This window comes from Gavialis gangeticus, unplaced genomic scaffold, assembly GCF_001723915.1.
Source record: "Gavialis gangeticus isolate Ggan-Ray unplaced genomic scaffold, GavGan_comp1, whole genome shotgun sequence".
Classification (NCBI taxonomy): Eukaryota; Metazoa; Chordata; order Crocodylia; family Gavialidae; genus Gavialis; species Gavialis gangeticus.
Window position 1 is genome coordinate 10,536,457 of NW_017729027.1, and position 20,931 is coordinate 10,557,387.

Consider the following 20,931-nt stretch of genomic DNA (forward strand, 5'->3'; position numbering starts at 1 on the left):
GGGGGGGTGTTCTGAATAGTGCTTTTTGTCACCAATGAGAACAAAGGTCTGATCCAAAATCTACAGCATACAAGTCTTTTCAACATACTTCATTACACCTGGGATCAGGCCCTTTAATGATTCACACAGTTTGTGACGCTGAAACAGCCAAACTTCCCATAAGCTAAACTTTACTTGTATCTGCCTATTTGTCATGAGGAGTAAAAAAAATTATTCTAACTTTTCTGAGTCTACCTTATAACTGCTGTTCTAGGGCCCAAATATGAAACTCTTAAATTTAAACTGCTACATAATAGAAAACAAACCTGGGATGCGACTTGCATCACAGCACAGGAGGCAATCAAATCACATCACTTAGGTATAACATCTAAGTCATTTGTTAATCTGCTTTCAAATAGTTTAGCTAGATAAGAAGTCCTATTACAATGTGTGCCTAATATGTGCATTGCATGTGCCCTGCCTCATGCTATAGACATACATTCTATTTAATGCAGCTATTCTGGGCGTGTATACATGTGCTCTGGAAGATGGTGGGGAGAGGGGAAGCACTTTAATTAAATCTCTAATTAAAGCACCTGGAATGTCATGTGTATCAGCATCCCCGAGCTGAAAAATAACAGTGGGACACTTTAACTGAATTTCACTGAAGGAGCTCTAATTAAGGCACCCCGCCACCATTTTTCAGCACAGGGACACTGATATATGTGATGCTGGGATCTGCTGGAGCACGGTAATTATGCATCAGAGCAGCCTTGATGTACGTGTAGAGGCACCCACTAGTCTTCCCCATAAGTCTGGAAATGAGTTTTAGGTGGCACAGTACATTCATATGAACTAATAATTTGTTAAAAGACTGTTTATTTTTACAAGGTAACTGAATGAACTCATGTAAATGGTCTAAATACCATCACATGTGAACAAATGTTCAGTTTAAACAGCTTCTATTAATGTAGCTAAACATTTTCAAACTCTGCATTCAGTGATTTAATGACTTCCCTTTTGAATTATTTTGTTTGTTTGTTTGCAAGTAGCTTTAAATGTACTTTTAAACACACACTTAACTGCGAACTTTCTTTCTAAAATTACTCTGCTGAGACTTACCTGGATTAAAGAGAATAATTCCCTTAAGATAAGCATATTCCTTTGCGCATGTATCCAAGTTCCAGAATTTCTTCAGAAAATGTTTCAGCTTCTGCACTTCTGCTAGTGATGCTCCATGTGGGAAGCTCTCCAGTTCCTCACTAGCTGCCACAGATTGATTGAGAAGGATTTTTTCAACAAACTAGGGCTTGAAATTTCTTTCAGTTCAAAATCCACTCTCTCCTGTGCCAGACCCAAAACAAAGAGAGGGGCCCAGCACTGCTGTACCAGGAGGACCTGATCTTCTTGGGGCAAATCACAGAAAGAGGGCAAATTTCTTATAAAAGTTATAGTCTTCAGGAGCACTTCAGAAGCTCTTATGCAAGTGACTTCTGGATTTTTCAGGATAACTCTCCTGTTATCCACACAAGCACAGCCAACACTTGGTAGGGAGCAGGGAGGGTAGGAATAGTGGTCAATCCATTGGGTATCATTTTGGTGTTGTTTGTTAAGGAGCTGGTAAAGAATGCTTTCAGGATGGCTTGTCTCACACGGACACTTTTCAGACTTCTCAGCTGGGACCTGACTGGCCATAGCTTTGAGGGTTTCCTGACTGGCGCCCTTGTTACAGCCAAACGCAATACATACGGAACTATGCTGTTGTAGCACTTCTGCCAAACACTGAGGCATTGTGTGCTTTTTATACAGTCAGTTGAAAAGAAATGTGACCCTGCTCTGTAAAGTTACCTTGAACTTTATTTGCTCCAGACTGTTTTCCTTCATAGCCAAACAAGGCATGGCTTTGCCAACCCAAGTATCCTGTGTGACTGCAATTGCCTGAAACAGACAGAGGGTTCATCGCCTGAACAACACAACAATAGAAACGTATGCGTGCACGCCACACATCACTGCAATTTTGCTGGGACTGTCCATGTACCATGACATCAAGGGGCCTATAATGCTGCTTATGTATTTTTACAGTTGCAGGCTATACATCATATAATAGCTTGTCCTTCAGCGAAAGTCAACAGAGAAATGATAACTACAGAAGCAAGCAATTTGCATTTTTATGGAGATGCTGACTTTGGCCATTGACTGGTGCATGCATGGCAGGGTACAAAACTGTATTTATCAGTATTAACGGCATCAAAATGAGTTAGCCCCTTGCAACAAAACTAAAAGGACTCCAAGGAATTTATAGACTAAGGGCGATATTCTGGCGATCATAAGTACTTAAATAGGATTATTTAGTTTACATGAGGTTAAGCCTGTGCATACAATATTTTGCAGGGCTGGAGAGGGGAAGCGTCAGTCAGATAATATAGTTATTCAGCAAAGGCTAGTGTACTGCAAGATAGGATAAGAAAAGATTGCTATTTATTAAAAGTCTGTTGGCTGGAGCAACTCACAAGAAACTATGCCCCTTAATTGGGAAGCTATGCCCACCTTCAGAGAGTAGACTTGGATCCTTCCTTCCTACTCATGTCCTTGTCCTTGTGACAAGATATTTAGCTTTGTTGGAATTTAGGTTTGTTGGAATCTGACATACCCATGCCATGAGTGCTTCTGCTATGGCCTAGAGCTTGCAGCCCCTTGACTATCAACCATGAGCCTTAAAACACACATGCTACCCCAGCCCCACAGATAAAAGTAATGAAAGAAGCCAAAATTAGTTACATGATTAGGGCTTATTGGATCTCTGTAGTTTCAAACTGCAGAAGGTATTGCAACTATTTCCTGCTGTCTTGATTCAAGTGCATTCACCCTTTCTTCAATTTTCATTTCAAGTCTCAGCTTCCAATGCGGAATCTGGCAAAATCTAAAGGCATCACCTCTCCCTAACTTCTTTTTGGCCCTAAAAAAGGTTTCTCTTAAATGGTAGAGGACACCTGCACATAAAGAGACAGATACAAAAAACTATCACCTGCAGGAAGAGAAAATGCAGAAATTTTACACAAACCAAGGGGTTACCCTGGAGCCAGTAAAGATTACAGAGATGAGGAGTCAGTCACTCCAGGGGTGAACCTTAGCCTGTTTTTTGAGACAAGAAATGGGATAGTGGGAAGAAACCTATGGCTCTGGGAAACTCTCCAGCAGCAAAGACTGACTTTAGGCAATCATTCTTTAAAAACTTAAGCACTGAAAATCAAATACAGTAAATGATCAGGAACATCACCTGCTTCTATAACAATGCTGAAATTTTCTATTCTTAAATTTTGAAGAAAAAGTATATGAGTAGGTAACTTTTCTTCAGCCAGAAATTTCCAAGAATCAAACATAGAGCCCTGATGTTGGCCAAACAGACAGACTTCAACAAAGCAGTGCATTCAAATTACACTCTGAATTGGGATTTTCAGTATTTTTTTTAATTTTATTAATTTGGTTGCCATAGATTTTCTCCTAGAGCAGTTATACTATGAAGGCCAGGGCTCTAGGTTAAAAGCCACACCTTTACAGGGGGTATGTCTAGGGTCGCATCCTGTCATGTGTGGGAGGGAGAGGTGCTGGGCTCCAGGGTCTGCTCCAGCCCAATGAGAGCCTTTATGCCAAGTATCTGGCCTGCAGGGACAAAATGTAGAATACCACTGTCTTATTATGTTGGTGGTGCAACTCTTTGCCCTGCTTTCTTAAAACTAAGATTAAAGAGAAACTTGTTCTACTTTTATTATTTTTTGTAGTGCTTCCAAAAGTCATTCATTCTATTCTAGGTAAACTAATATGTCTACTTAAAAGATCATGATGTACCACTATAGTACACGGATATTTTCTTTGGTTTTCTCAACCCTTGTCTCATTTCCCCATTATATAGACATTTAATTGTCCTGTAAACTTTGACATCAAATCTGAACAGGGCTTTCTATAGCATCATTTATGTATCTTGTTTCCCAAGAGTAGCTGTGGACCTCCAGGGTGACTGGTACTCCCCAAGACACCCAACTTCACTGATGGCCCCAAGGATGATGGAATATTGTGTGCCAGAGACAGAAAAATAAAGAGTTTTCCATCTGCTCCCTTATCTATTGACTTTTCCTCTATCTTTAGCAAACTAAAAATGGTATTAATTTATCAGGAAATGACCCAAGTGTGAAGCTAAAATTTTAAAAAACAAAACAACCCAGGTTAGGCCCAATATCTTAGTCATGTGCATAGCATATTTTAAAAGTTAATGGGAAGTCCTGATACAATCAAAATTAAGCATAGCCTTCAAATTCCTGTCTGGATTAGGGCCAGCACCTTCCAGAATTCAGCCCTGAGAGAAAGATGTACATTGTTCCAGACAGCTGGGTACCTTGATGAGGTAATATAATTAAATGGAAGCTGGCATCTGTCAAACTGCAGCCACCCCCATGCTGACTAAGATTGGCTAGAAAAAAACATGTGAACCAGTCTGTCCTTCTGCTCAAAATCTCAAAGCAGGCTAGATTCTCTGAGAATCTAGAATATGGCCATGTCTACATGTGCTTTTACATGCACCTAAACTTAATGTGCATTAGGCAAATGCACATTAAGGCAATTTAGGCACACTTCTACATGTGCATGCATAAAGCAGGTTATTTGACCCCAGCAGTCTTTCCTGCTCTGAGTAGGAGGGCTGGACCCTTCCAGCCCTAAACTTCTGTGACAGTGAAAATTTATGTTCGAATAGCTAAATCACATTAGCAAACATGTAAACGTGCTAATGTGCATTAACACGGGTGTGCAGACTGATTCGGGACCTGCTTTATGCAGGTATCAAATTTAAGCTAAAATAGCCTTAAATCACTTTTTAAGGTGTACTAGGGGTGTGCACATGTAAACGCATGCCCTTAATGCACCTTAAATCAGGCTAATGCACATTAATGTGCACATGTAGATGAACCCTACATCCTTCAAAAGCTGACCCCAATCTACTAGTTCTTACTCATGTTCTCCTTCCCTTCTTTCTTGCCAGCCACACTGGAAAGGCTTTTATATTCCAGCAAATACATTATATTACAGTTCCATATTCATAAATGATGTTTATTGGTTATTTATTTCCTAAAGGAAATTGTGTTATATGTCATCATTTTTAAAATGAAGGAATGTTTATAATATTTTTTTACTGCCTAAAACTTGAGTTGCTTTAAATCTGAATACAAACATAAGCCATATGGACCTCTCTCAAAATCTGAGGCCAAAGTATTAATACCAGAGGAAAACAGTTTTCTTGGCCACACTGGTATTCTGGAAGATCATGGGACACAGTAGATTATTTGATCTCAGTATCCATGGGACTATTTACAATAGTCCCCAAGATTCTAATGCAATAACATCCTTCTTCTAAATATGTTTTAAAAAACCCCACAACAGACTTTCTCCATTTCTTTAACCTAATAAAAAGGAGAGGAAATAGATACACCAGCAGTAGCTACTCATGCAGTTTCAATTTTTATACATGTGTTTGCATCAAGCTGTGCATCTCTCTCTCGTGATTTTATATTGATACTCATGCATATCTGAGCAGCATCCTTTGTTCTAACTGGGCACTTTTACACTTGTAATTAATGCAACTGAATATATATACTCTGGCTCAGTTTGAGCTGGAGTAAACTAAGTGGGGCTGGACCCAATGATCTCACAAGGTCCCTTGCAGCCGTAAACTTCTGTGAATGTGGGCATGTATGAATCCTGATGTCACTGTCTACATGTGTGTGTCTGACAGGGCTATCAGGCAGCACTGTAAATTAGTCTACTGCACCCTAAGTGCCATGCACACGTAGAAGGTGATGTTTTACTGCACAGCAAATTAGTCCATTACACAATAAAGCGTCTCATGTAGATGCTCACTAGTAAAAAGCAACTCGCCAATGGACTTCATTGAGTTTCTGCCAGATCTCCCTTTTCAAAACTCTGCTTGAAATATGTTTTTGTTTTAATCTATTTAGAAAAGTGGGCACAGCTTCTGGAGCAATAAAGTGAGTGCCAAGTTATCCTGTATGAGTCTAACAATTCCTCCATTCCTTACGTCTTTACACCAAGAATTGTTGACTCCCTGCACAGTGGGAGGGGGGTAGGAGAGGGAATGAGGATGAATCACTATATATTGGATAACTGTTACCATTTTACTAGCACACACACAGAGTACTGCAGCCCTTGTTTGTGTTAAGATGTGTACCACCTACTATAGTAAACAATGAATAAGACACAGTTATTACCCAGAGAAGGCAAAAGCACTGGTAAATGATGTAGAGAGAAGGCTACTACTTACCTCCATAACCTTTAGAGGCCCCTAAGAAGTTTACTTTTTCCCTGGGGCCGAGCCAAAAAAGAGAAGCTAAGAGGAGGAGAGAAGGACCCCTGTACAAGTAAGAATGGACCCTACTTTATTTTAACCAAAACCTTCTTTTGTTTCACTGGCGATAAGGACCTAGATCTTGTATAAAGACCACAGATTTGATAACAAAGGTGAGATGACACGTTAGATACATTAGATACATGCTGTTTACCTTAGGACGTGCCTTTGCTGCTAGAAAGGTGCACTTTTTACCTTAAGATAAATAAAGTGCATAAACTGAGGTAAACATGCAGTGAAGGCCAGGCACTTAATTTAACTATGATTTAAGTTAGACAAGGCCAACCCTCACAGGAGTATAGGGCTGGCTGCAGCGTGCTTGTCTAAACTGTGGAGTATGATCTCAGCATGCCTTGCACATACTCCAGTGACCTGAGACTGCTGGTATACTCCAAGCCCAGCAAATTGTCCTTATGGTAAAATCAAGATAAATGTCCTTTTTTTTGTGCTCAAACTACAGCTCTCAAGGCAAAACAAGCACCTTCTTTAACAATTACGACAAACTCTAAGCAGTCATGCACCTCAAAAACACTATAGGAATCTAGTCATTGGTTGTAGCACTTAGAAACTGATAGCAAAACCTATATTGTTAGGGTCTTATTCTTTCAAATGTGGCATCTGCCATGAGTGATCAATTGTGGTTAAATTGAGCCCATATCTACCAGATCTTCAAGTGCCCTCCCAGGCCTACAATTCAGGTGCAGCTACAGGAGACACTTTACTGCGCATTAGACTAATTTAATGCACAGTAAAGCATCAGCATCTACAGATGCACAGCAATTACTTTACAGCACTTTAATCTAATGCACTATTTTCTAGTACTATAGATACAAGTACTAAAAATTGGCACATTAAACCAATGTCCTGAAGCGTACATGTAGATGCTGACCAGGAGCAAATTGCTCCTGGTTAGCTTAGGCAGCAGGGGGCCACAGGGGATGGGTAGAGCTGCCCCAGTTTAGTGGGATGCTGCCTGCCAGCTGTGTGGAGATCAGAACCTATCCTGATCTCCATGGGGCAGGGAGAGCTGTCCTGGCTGCTGGGCAGCTGCCTCCCAGCCCCATGGAGATCAGAATGGGTCCTGATATCCACGGGACAGAGAGACAGCTGCCCAGCAGCTGCAAACACTCTCCACATCCTGTAGAGATCAGAGCTTTGGCTGCTGCTGGGGGGCACAGCAGGACAGGAGCAGCCCCAGACTGAACTGCTCCCATTAGGAGCAAATTTGCTCCCAACACGCACACATTCAAATGTATGTGGGTGCACAGTTTAATGCAGAAAATTCAAGCACATTAATTGCACTTGTAGACATGCCCTGCATCTTTCAGTGGTTCCTTCATATATCTCTGATCCTTCTGGCTAATTCCTAGGGATGCCCTTTCCTTCTACTTCCAGCCACCCTCCATGCTAGTTGATGAGACATTTTGGAGCTTATCTGATGTAGAAGACTTCCTTCTGCTAAATCCTTTCATACTATTTACATGATGGGAGAAGCACTAGACATTGTTCCATGCAATTGGATACCTGGTGTGTCCTTTTCCATCCACTGCTTCACTGTCAGGAAGAAGAGCCATGCCAAGAAGTGGTTCCAAGAACTGGTAGCTGGTATTAAATGGAAGGGAACAGGGCTTAATTTGCTACCTGGCACTGTAGCATATCTGCAATATGGGAGCAAACGCACACAGTTCCCTCCCTAGTTCAGGCAGTACAGCATAGCATTACAAACTAGGTTGTATCCTTGGAAATTAGTGCTGTGAAATACAAAACAACTGTTCTGGCAATCAATGATTTTGAGAGTCTTTTGCAGAGTTGCACCAGCTGTATTTCCAAGGCCCAGTACGTCAGCTGAAATGACTTAGATTGGTTCAGACTTTAAGATGTTTTAACGTTGCGCACACTTGACCTCAAGCTTCTACTTCTGAATCTAGCTTCTGGACACATTAAAGCAGGATGATTTGGTCCATTTGGAAGACCAGCCAAGCTGTTTTAAAGACAGCTTCTTTAAAAAAGGGCCATACTTACCACACTGAGAATGACGGAAAAGTCCTCTGACCTTCTGCTGGGGATAATGTAAGACTTGACTCTACACTCTTCCTGACTGATCTGAGAGAGCTATGGAGAGGGCCTTGCTACAGAACCAACAGAATAGTGGACATTCAAGGGGATTCAAGCAAAGCCTTAACGATAAGGCTTTAGAGACCTTGACCAACGACAGTAAGATTTTGAGTTCAGAGCCCACAGGTTGGAAAATATCTGGAAGAAGGTCTCTCCAGAAAAGCCAAGGTCTGAAATGAGACAGGCAGAATTCCCCTGTCTGAAAAGAACTGGGAAACAGAGAAGGAGGTAAAACTGGAAGCCCGGAAACAACATGGGTAGATTAAAAATATGAAGGAAAGAAAGGATTGAATCTGGAAAGGCCAGAGGATCTCTATGTGAGTTTTGATGTTCAATAGGACAAACTTTGTTTTGAAATACAAATGTCAGGGGGACAGGTGCATGCAAGCTGAATGGAGAATCAAAAGGGCATCTAAGGCAATATGCCTTCAGTGCCATGCTGCTACTGCCATATACCTGGAGTTTGAAGGACATTTAGATGAAGGCTTTTGCTTGCTCTGGGCCTGTTTATCTACACGTTATATGGGTTTCTGTGGTCCCACTAGGTGTCAATACTGGTGTTCAATTCCTACTTCATTGGTATTTATGGTACTTCTGCCATTCTGAAAAATAGCTGTCGGGTTGTTTAAAAAGCGCAAATATAGCTGCACAAGTCATACTCCTGAGAGAGCAAGCCTAGCTCAGTTTGCCACAGGAAAAATCTAGACATAATCTCCCTTTATTAAAATTAGAAGTATTTTAGGGTCAATGGAAAATCCAGGCATGTGTTTCAGGAAACATGAAGATCATTAAGCCAATGGAAATGAAAACATATGCTGTTACTGGTGTGAAATGCATTATAAACCATTAATCAACATGAAATCAAACAAGAACTCAAGTGTTAGGAGGCACTGAGCTGTAGTTACATTTAAATGGAACCAACAAAAAAGTTATTTGTAAATCTATTAAAAATTCATTGAGTGGATTAGGCTTTTTGCTATTTTGAGTCAGTATTCAAGACAATATTGGCTCTTGCAAAAAAAGACACAAAAAGCAATTCAAGTGGAGAGTAAGAGCCAAATTTAGTTCTTGCAGAATTACAAATATGCACAACTCCCCACTGATGTCAATGGAAATTGCATGCACATGCCTGAGGGTGACTGAGACATGTAAGCAAAAAAGGTAATTGTGGGACTAAGGGGACTGATTTGTATGTGCGTTTTCAGTACATGCACTTAGGAGCATAAAATCAAATATGTGCTCAAAACAAAGTTGTGTGGGCAAAAAGGGGAGACTAACTGATAACCAATTTAGGGACCAGTTCTTTGAGGAGTTCCAGCAAATTAAATAGGAGGGAAATCGTGACTCCTTCAGATCTCAGGTTTTTTAGGATTATAGAAAAGTAGGACTGGAAGGGACCTTGTGAAGTGGGGAACCTGCTACTGCTTTTGGTTGTGCAAGTTTAGTGACAAAATAGTAATGAATTATAGGTCATGTATAGACTTTCCGTTTCTACCAAGAGAGTCACTGCGCTCCCAGTAGACACCACAAGTGTAGAGACATTAATGATTTTTCTCCTAGAGAAAAATGGCAGTTCTGGGACAAAAAATAAACCACCTCCACCCCAGTAGCAGCCATTCCTGGGAGAGTTTCTCCCAGGAGACTGAATGTCTGTACGCTTACCCTTCTGATAGAAGCTGAACCACAATCCTCCAGCATCCCAGCATGCCTTGCCCCAAGCTTCCCCCACAGGTCCAGGGAGACAGTGTGTCACTTGTGCTGGACTCTACTGTTCCAGCTGAGCAAGACACACCTCCTGAGTGGCTCTACCAATAGGGTTTTCTTCTAAGGAAGCAAAACCAGGAGAATTCTCCCAAATTATTTGAATGCGTGTTTGCAGCCACTATTAAAGCAAATGCATTTTCAGCATAGAATACAAATCACACACTCTGAACTTTAAATACATTTCCAAAACACAGAAAATTATGAGCCTTGCTGTTTTAAACTTCTGGTCTAAATTTATACTTCTTTTAGTGAACATGATTTTTAAAATACTAGTTTTGGTATAGATGCCTAGCTTAGGGTCAGCCACCTTGCCAATCAGTGACTCTTGCTGCTGTCACTTGCATGTGCTTTGCAGTCTCTGCTTACCATTGCCAGAAGAGCTGCAGATTGACATAGCCAGAAACCATGCAGAGGGGCCACTTTGGCAGCACCAGTAAGCAGAGAATACAGTAGAGAGGGGTGAGAAAAGGGAGAACACAGCACAAGAACACTGAAGTGTCCCTGCCACCATGTCGCAGAACCCCTCAGCTGTTGTGGGCCAGTTTCAAACTCTTTGTGGGCCCGACCTAGCCCATGGGCCTTAGCTTATTGATTCCCTGACCTAGTGCATCCTTCCTTGTAAAAGACCTGTAGGAGTAATCTCAGAAAAATTTCTTACATTGGTCGCCTCTGCTTTGTACTATTAAGGGATATGGTAGCACAAGCTACCCCAACACTGGGAAAGATTGTGGACCCAACCCCGAAATCTGGTGGATCCCACAGGTGCAATGCTACTAGTGACTCCTGTGGCTGTGCTTGCTCTTGTGACTATATTGCCTGAATCTGCAGCTGATTCAAAGAGTAATGTTAAAAAGGCTATAATGGAAGTTTATTTTGTGTTACAGACTCAACAGCAAGCGTTCAACTTATATTTCAGTGTTACTTTTTCACTGACATTTTCCTTATCATATTAACATAGGATGCTTTTTTCTTCAGTTCACATAACAATATAAATTAAGTGATATGGTATAAAGAAAACCATGAGAATTATAAAATGGTAAAACAGTTGAAACAGTGGATCCTTGTCTGAGCCATTGTAATCCAGTTCATGAGGGTGAGATAAGAGTGAAGAATCTTCAGAAGGCCTTTTTGGCTGCCTAAGTTCCATGTTACTGCATGGCTTAGGTGGTACATGGACTTCTGTACAACCCCCTTGCATGGGGGTGGGAAATACAACTCTGATAAACAACCTAGTCTTCAAGAAAAAGAGATTAGCTTTTGACTCGTATGTCACAGCCCAAGTAAGTATGAAACATCTGTCAAATGCATCCGACTAAATCCTGGAGATCTCATATACCAGAAAAAAGGAGAGAGAAGTGCTTATACTGCATGTTTGGAAAGGATTCTCATGTAAACTCTTGGAGCTTAAATTGTTTCAGAGGTATAGTCAAACACACTGAGCCCCAACCCATATGTGGATTTGTGTCATTAACTCCTTTTGTAGTCAATAGGAAACATTTTGCAGGATTAGGTCTTTCTGTACAAGTCTCTCCCATATCCAGATACACTAAATATATAATTTAACTTGTTAAAAACAAATACATTTCTTTGTGTATACAATATTGTCCCTCATTGATTTTTAACAGCTGTAAAATATTGGTGTGAAAAGCTTATCTCCTAAAAAAATGCATTCATTTTAAAGTGAGAGGCAAGCGTATCTCAGGGTGATATCTTTTATTGGACCATAGTATAGTTAGGATAAAGTTGGACAAATATTCAAATGCAAAGTACTCTTCCTCCTTCTTAGACAAAAAACCCCAGCAGTTATACCATAAAATTTTTCTGACAGGAAGTATCAACATGAAAATGTTTATTTTTGCTTTGGCTTATAAAGTTTTTTAAACAAAGTCAGAAATAAATTATTAATATATTCTCAGAACACAAAAAATGGAAGTCAGAAAGGTCATTTAAACAGCAAGAGAATAGAAAAATAAAACCTGAAACCCCACTCTTGATTTTAAATACAAAAACCAACAGAAATAGGAAGGGTTGAAGAATGTTAAACTCAGATCTAAGAGGTATTATGAAGGCATTTGAAGAAAACACTGAACTCCATATATTGCCATAGTACTACTTCATGACCTCTCAGAGCAGTAGTACTCAAGATAAAGCATCACCAGGAGCTCCCATTTTATGGTGGATATGCCATTTGTAATAAACATTTTAAAAAGACTTCAGCGTGTGGCACCTGGTCATGCAATGTCTTTGTTAAGAAGAAAAAGAAGAAGTGCAGGGTTGAAGGGTTTGTGTATTCTGTCATGTTAAATTGAGGCAAGAATTCAAACAGAGAGTTTAGAAAATGAAAAACTGTAACTGTAACAAAGCTTTATTTTACTGTAGGAAGAAACATTTAATGGCTGAAGCCAGAAATTCCTAAGAATGCTTCAATTGGGAAGAAGGAGAAAGAAAGAAATTCAGATGTTTTCAATTTATTTTTTAACTTTTTTATATCAGCAAAATAAACTGTTTCCGGGAATAAGACATCCCTGTTATTCCTTTGCTCTAATGTCTACAGGAAATCTGGCAGCTAATAGTTGTTTGGTTGTGCCTCAGCTGGGGAGAGCTAATATTTTGGCTTTAAAACTTTTTAAAAAATCATAGCATGTGTCCAGAAACAGTCAAATTGTGCAACAGCTAACAATGCAACTAAGTGTTCTTGGTTTTGTTACCTTCTGACTACCCTCATCCCACATTTCATTTTACACACTCACTTTTTATACAAGACCTAGCACACAAGGACCTTGCCCTGTTTGGGGTCCACTAGATGTGAACCCAATACAAAAACAAACAACATCTTATTCAAAGGTTATTTGCCATAATACACTACCAAAGTTAATGTTTTCCCAAAATGCTATAGGTAGTAAGGAGTTCGTGAAGACAAAGCTAAAGCCTAACTCTGAATTTCATCTTTAAGTAAGATTATTAATATTGCCTGGATTCAGCCTATGTGTATATACACTAAGGATTGTCAAATTCACTTTTTACTATTTAGTATAAATGTAATTATATATTTATAGCTACAGAAGATAGCTGTCAGTATTAGTATCAGTGTTAGAAGAATCAGTAAGTATTCTTGAAGATATCATGAGGGGCAGTGAGGTTAGGTCTCAGGAAAATGCACAGACAAACAACCCGCAGTCCCTGGATTTATATATTAATTGAATATGGAGAATTTACCATGGTCTTAAAAGGTACGTGCATGTATATATGCTATGGCTTTTGATCTAACAAAGATTACTGTAGTTCATTATTTTAGTTCTAACTAGTGTAAAAGGTAAACCTATAACGTATATGTAATTGTAAAATCCAAGGACATGCATACAGATAGGAAACAAATGATAAGAAAATCAGATAACACATAGCAGTGTATAATAGTTAACATTTAATTACAGTTTGAAAGGAAAATGTAGGTACCTGGTGTTTGGACCTTAGAAAAGTAAAACTATATAATGCTACCGTGTTTAGGCTGCAAGTAAAATTAATTTTAATTTTTTTTCCCCCTAAAATAAACATGTCCACATCAGAAAATGACCAGTTTCGCCAGTTAGTCAGCCCACACATCCAAGATACTGATGGGAAGGCACAGTTGTGTTTTGACACAAACGCATTCCCCAGACTAGGTGGCAAGCTTCAGTGGCCCCAACACAACACCACCACCCAGCAGATTATCCAACCCTCTCCAGCAAAGCAGGGACAGTTCTGCCAAGGATATGGATTCTCATGCAGGTTCCTCCCGTTGGAGATCGAATACAGTAATAGACAATAAAAAGCATGAGACTTATATGCTAGTTCCATCTCTAGATGTCAAAGCACTAGACAGCACATTGGGTATAATTTATTCCATTATCCAAATAGGGAAAATTAAGTGGCTCTCTCAAGTTCATACACCAGCTATTGTCAGAGCAGGGAATGAAACCCAGTCCATCACCAGGTCATCTGGATACCTATGAAGATTCAGGGGTGCCCCCATGATCTTCTTTTGCCTGTAGGAGGGGGTCTCTTCCATCATACCTACTGCAGCCTTACTTGCTGGGAGAGCACCTCAGACAACAGGTGCCTATTCCTGTATTGACAGGCCTGAAGCTGCCCTACCTCTGAAGCACAAACGTGTGTTCCTTGGCCCCGCGCCACAGCCTGCAGCGCTTGCCAGTTTCAGCAAGGGCAACAACTCTATTTTCCCCCAGCAGCACACCTCCTCCTCTCTCCTCTGAGGGAACTGGCTTTATGCTAACACAGCTCTCAGAAAGGGCTCTGCACTTCTCTCCTGCACTGCTTTGAGGCACTGCTTACCAGCAAACCATCCTAACAGCCATGTTCTTTGTCCACTTGGGTTTAATTAGATTCAGCCAGTCTTCAGTGACTAAATTCAGTCTTCAGTGAGCCCCTCCTCAGGTTGCTGCCCTAGGCTTCTCACCATTCTGCCCCCTCAATGGGTGGTAATCCAAATGCCCAGAGAGAAAACTCAGAAGTTTGCCAAGTTTAAGCAGTAGAAAAGGGTAAGCCAGATGCCTTTTGCCCATAGAGGCTCTTGCTCACTCTCACAGGGTTTCACTGTATAATTACGTTGAGTAGTCTACATGGAGAGATGTGACCTTTGTAAAGAGGGGTACTTTTTTTACTCAGCTGGAGCATGTCCCAATAAGAGTGCATGTGCAGGGGTGAGCATTTCCTATGGGACAAATAGCAGTGGCACATATTTGTGGCAGGCCTTTCATATTAAAAGTTGCAGTGCAAATATGCACCACTGCTATTTGTCCCCAGTTATGCCCCTGTGCATGTGCTCTGGCATGCAGCAAAGTGACCCAGGTGAGGTGGGGAGGCTGGGGCCAGTACCTGTGCTGGCTCCAGCAGCCTTACCTGGGCTCTTGGGGGCCTCCTGGGGCAGCAGAGGCACCGAGCCAGGTGCTCTGGCCAGCCAGGCTCCCTTTCTGGTGGCATACACTGCTGCTGCATGCACCACGCTGCTTTTTTTAGTGACCTTTTTTTGTTGTTTAAAACTGGGATCTCCCAGTATCAAAAAAAAACAAACCACGACACTACAAATTAGCAGCTCGGTAAATGGGTACACACACACTACATGCAGTTACCAGAGCCTCAAACTGCTTTAAAGTGCCACAAACTGCATCTGTGGGCTTGTCGGGATGCGTCCCTAATGCCATTATGCTCAAGCCTGGATCACAAGCTAACTGTTGCTATGAGCAGAAGGAAAATATTTGGAACCAAGCTTCAAATCAAACTAACAATGCAGTGCTTCTCAGTCATTTGTGGTTCACATACTCCTTTTGAGGTTCGTTAAACTGCTGCGCATTCCTATGATTCTGTGTTATTGGTGATGCCACTGCAGACACACCATAACTTCTCCCACAGGAATGATCTTCATTTTTCATTTGTCTTCCTTTCCCTCTTTTCCTTCTTCTGCTTTCCCATTTGTTCTCAAGTATTGAAAAAAGTATAAATTTTTTTTGCTAAAAAATCTACTGTATACCCCAAAGGTATGCTTGAGAAACAGTAATGAGGTAACGGAGATCAGAGACTGCAAATTAATGAGTGCAAGAGTTCAATATTACAGTTTATGGCATATCAGTGGAAAAGGCCCAGACAGCCAGTAGTCCCACATCTACTTAGCAGCCTCCTTAGCTTTCAGTCTGAAAGGCCTGCAACTTTTCCACTCCTGACGTGATTCCAATCTGTGATCTTTTGTGGTTAGCAGACTGTTTCTTGGCGTGCAAGGATGTCTGTCTCAGACATCAAAAAATCCTATAGCCCGTCTCTCAGTTTTCACCTACTCACACACAGCACCCTTAATCACTAGCAGGAGTTACAGCAGCAGCTTGTACAGGACTAAAAATGTATCTCGGTCTATAGTCTTGTATTTTTGAGACAAGCCACTGAAAACTGGGGAAGAGGATGAAGTGGCTTAGAAACAGGGCTTTATGTTTCAAAGAACTAATGGAAAATTACATTGTAAACAGTCTGAGGCTGCCCCCAAGTGGTTATAAAAGAGAAACTCCACCATTATTTTGTGTGCTCTTTAATTTCAAAATGAGATTGTAAATGTAACGTACATCCACCTTGAGACACCCTTTACTGCCAGAGCAGTAAATAACACAAAATGGAAGTCAGGTACAAAGTGAAAACTGGAAGTGAGAGAGACAAATTTAGAAATAAGTTGAAAACCACTTTCATCCAGTTCCCAGCCATGGTCCTTTTCCTTTCCTACCCAGGAGATCTTCTGTTCTTTCTCCGGCCTACTTGCTTCCCTTAAGCTATACTAATAACACTTTTTGGGTCATCATTTGATTTAGAAAAGTTGACTGTGGCATTACACTTCTGCTCATTCAAAAGAGGAAATGGAAATCCTGAAGCTCTGTTCCACTCAACTGCATATCAAAAGCCACTAAATTTCCCACTTAACACCTTCACCCTTTCTGTGAAAGCAGCCACATGCCTTGGCCTCAGCCCTTGGTGATGTGCTTTGCAATAGCCTTATGGCACCTGTAATTGTCTATTCCCCCTCCAACAATTTACAGAGGTGAATACTTTGCCTCTCATTCAAAACCCAGAGGGTCACATTGGACTAATATTCTTCCAGTCTACCCATTTTGCTCTTCAAGATTTCTATTTGATTCAGCATGTGAAGCCAGTCAGGAGGCTAAGGTAACAGAAGCCAAAAGATCAGCAACACAAAGATGCATGGCTCCATATCATCTGGAACAACTTGTGAACCCCCACCCCCCATCTCCCACTTCTCCCAGTGCCTAACAGCACCTGGATGAAGAGCAGCTTGCTACAGCTTATCCCAGACAAGACAGAGAACACCCTGTCTTGGGGAACACTACTTGTAAGAGCCTTGTGTTTATTTAATGTAGACAAAGTTGGAAAGGTTTTAGAGTGACTCTGAACAGCATCTGGTACCAGGAGTGATTACAGAGAAAAAAAATCCTAACTGAAAGCATGGAGCAGCTAGAAACTGTAACAATACCAACAATCTTCAGAACTGTGGAAGTAACTGGAAGATCATAGTGTTTAATTCCACCTCTGCAAGCGCTGGATGACAGCAAAAAAAGGATAGAAGCTAAACCTGATTTTCAACCATGGGTTGAAAGCACTTGATCTACTTAATACATTTCCAACTAACACAGACAGAGGACGTTAACTAATAGGGCAGTGCGAAATCTCGCCAGGTGTTTCATTTTTACACTGTTTCTACTCATTTCGAGCTCAAAACAGCGAAATTGAAATGAAACAAAGGGCTTCGAAACAGACTTGAAACAAAATGAGGGCAGTAGAAATGTTTCAAAACTTTCGGAACATTTCGAGTTTCAAAGCTCAAGCTGGACTTGCCTGCAGGGAAACAGAAATTAAGGAGAAGGAAGGGAAGAGTGGGGGGAGAATTGCTCTCATATTGACTGTGATCCTTCCCTGAGGTTCCTTCCAATCCCAGTGCTCAGGGGGAGGGATGGAAAAACAGCATAAAAGGCAGCATTGTTTGAATTGCCACGCTTTCTGCCTTGGGGTCTGACAGTTACTGAGCTATCTTCCAGCAGATCAGGAGCATTAGACAACAAAGGCTACTACTACCACTGATTTGAATGATTTCCTACTTGCTAGCCTAGCATAACAAGTGGCATTCCAGAATACCCTTTTCTTTCTTCTAGACCCTTTCATTTTATTATTATATTAATTGATTTATTCTTCTCAATTTTATAATTATATTGGATATTATACTATAGAATTGAATTTATATAGGAAGGGAGATACATTTGTATCACAGCAACAAAGACAAGATAAGGCTCATAGGGGGCATGCTGGGAATGACAGCCTCCCTGCTGTGGATGCTGAACAGGTGCAATACCAACTAGAAAAGTTAGACATTTATAAGTCAGCAGGACCGGATGGACTCCATCTGAGAGTGCTGAAGGAGCTGGCTCAGGTCATCGCAGAACCCCTGGCAAAGCTCTCTCAGAATTAGAATTCATGGCACACAAGGGAAATCCCTGAGGATTGGAAGAGGGCCGACATTGTGTCCATCTTCAAGAAGGGGAAGAGAGAGGACCTGAGCAACTATAGGCCAGTCAACCTAACCTCTATCCCAGGGAAAATCCTGGAAAAGCTCATTAAAGAATCTGTGTGCGATACACTCGCAGAAGATAAGATTCTGAATGACAGCCAGCATGGCTTTGTCGCAGGTAGGTCTTGTCTTACCAATCTCATCTCCTACGGCCAGGTCTCTCGCCACCTGGATATGGGAGACGAGGTAGGCCTTATATACCTAGACTTCCAAAAGGCTTTGGATCTAGTATCCCACAATATCCTTGTGGGAAAACTGGAAGATTGTGGGCTTAGCTGCTCGACAGTTCAGTGGGTGGGAAACTGGCTGCAGGATGGGACCCAGAGAGTTGTAGTGAACAGATCTGTGTCATCCTGGTGCAAAATAGCCAGTGGTGTCCCTCAGGGGTCTGTGCTTGGACCAGTGCTTTTCAAGATCTTTATCAATGATTTGGATGGGGGAGTGAAAAGCTCACTGGCCAAGTTCGTGGCTGACACCAAATTAAGGGGGAGTGTGGTCACCTCAGAAGATAGGTTGCAGATACAGGTGGACCTGGACAGGCTTCAGAGTTGGACAGACCAGAACCAGATGAAGTTTAACACTTCCAAGTGTAAGGTGCTCCATCTGGGGGCAAACAACCCTCAACACACACACAGGCTCAGTGATGACAGCTTGACTTGTACCATGGCCAAAAGGGATCTAGGGGTAATGATTGACCATCACATGAATACGAGCCATCAGTACAAAGCAGTGGTCAGCAGGGCAAATAACACGCATGCATAAACCAATGCATCTCATATAAAACTAAGGAAGTGATACTCCTGCTGTACTTGAAACTGGTGAGACCACAGCTGAAATACTGCATTCTGTTCTGGGTACCGCACTTCAACAAGGACGTGGAAAAACTTGAGAGGGTCCAGAGAAGAGCCACCAATATGATCAGGGACTTGCAAGAAAAGCCATATGAGGAAAGGCTGAGGGACCTGGGCCTCTTTAGCCTAAAGAGGAGAAAGCTGAGAGGGGACTTGATAGCAGCTTACCTCTATATCAGAGGAGTGCATCAGGAGCTTGCTGAACAACTGTTCAATAGGGCACCTCCGGGGAAGACCAGGACCAATGGATACAAACTCCTGGAAGGCTGCTTCAGGCTTAATACCAGGAAAAACTTCTTCACAGACAGGATGTCCAGACTGCAATAAACTTCCTCCAGAAGTGCTACAGTCACCTACCCTGGAGATTTTCAAGAGGAGACTAGACAGTCACCTCAGTGGGGTCACCTAACCCTGGTTGTCTTCCACTGGCTGGTGAATGGTGTGCTAGCATGGGACAGTCTCCTCTTTTACCACAGGCACTGCCAATGTGGGTCAAGGGCATATCTTCCATGGTGGGGTCCAGAGGCACCAGACCCCACCATCAGGCAGGTAGCACCCAGGCCTTGGTGGCTGCCTACCTTGCTGAAGACATGGAGATGCTGCTGTGCAACCCCTTGGCCTACTGGGCAAGCCACAGCCAGATCCAGATGGATCTTGCCACGGTTGTCCACAAACACCTGTCCTGTCCACTGACCAGTATTCTGAGTGAGAGTGTATTCAGCATTACAGAGGATGTAGTGACACCCCACTGCACCTGCTTGAATCCTGGTTTGGTGGAGCAGCTGGTGTTCCTGAAGGTGAACCTCCCACTTCTGGGGTTCCCCAGGCTCCAGGTGCAGATGGAGTGAGTGCCACTCTCCTCCCTCTGTCTGCACCTATTTTTGTTTTATTTTTTTAAACCAGTTAATGCCCCACTCTCAGCTGGAGGGGACGCTCACTGCATCAAGCCAGCTGCGGAAGAACATGTCTCTGCTTTGCTTCCATGCCAGGATGAACCTGGAGATATGAGCTGGGGCTATGGGGAAGAAGGCAGCCCCAGGTCCTGGGCATGACCACTAAAACTTCACTTTGCCAGGGTTGGGGAGGCCTGGTGGGACTGCTGGTGGTGCTGTAGCCCCAGGAATGCTAGGACTGAGGATCTGCCTGGTGAAAAGCAGGTAGGAGGCACCATAACTCCAGCTACCACGCTCACGCACACAGTCCTGGCTGGGGAAAGTCCAGACCCGTCACATCTTTGACAGGCCTGAGGCTTGGTGGTTGCAGTGGAGTTGTGAGTCTCTCGGTGAGCTCAGCTTAGCTGCCCAGGATGTCAGCTTTTGAGTTGAAAAACCCCTTGTCAGGCTGAGGAAGCACCTTCAGTTGGTGTCTCTGTGTGCTGTTCCTGGATGGAAGGAATTTTAAAGAAGCCAGAGGGTGGCATGCAGTGCAGGCAAGAAAGCCAGTCAGTGAAAGTGGAAATGGAGGCATCAGGGGGTGAGGGGACAGGCTGGGGTGGGGGATGTAGCACTGCAGGTAAAGGTAGAGAGGTACCTGGGAAGTCAGATGTCTGGTAGGTTGCAGTGTGTCAGAATTCCAGTGTCTATATCAAGTCATGAGTTTCTGTACGTAGGAGGCTGATGAAGTGAAGTTCATAGGCCTGGCTGTGAAAAATGGTTTGTAAATTCCCTTTCAGGATCAGGTCTGAGAGACGGGAGACAGAG

At 42.2% G+C, this 20,931-nt stretch overlaps 1 protein-coding gene across 1 annotated transcript in view; it reads right to left on the reverse strand.

Moving 5' to 3' along the window:
• Positions 1-1,797, reverse strand: part of LOC109299919 (nuclear receptor subfamily 0 group B member 2-like) — a 20,875-nt gene extending 19,078 nt beyond the window's left edge. The window contains 2 exon segments of the mRNA XM_019520439.1: positions 1,102-1,269; positions 1,272-1,797. Coding sequence (XP_019375984.1) covers positions 1,102-1,269; positions 1,272-1,770 — 667 coding nt within the window. The 5' untranslated portion in view covers positions 1,771-1,797.
• Between the last annotated feature and the right edge of the window lie 19,134 nt (positions 1,798-20,931).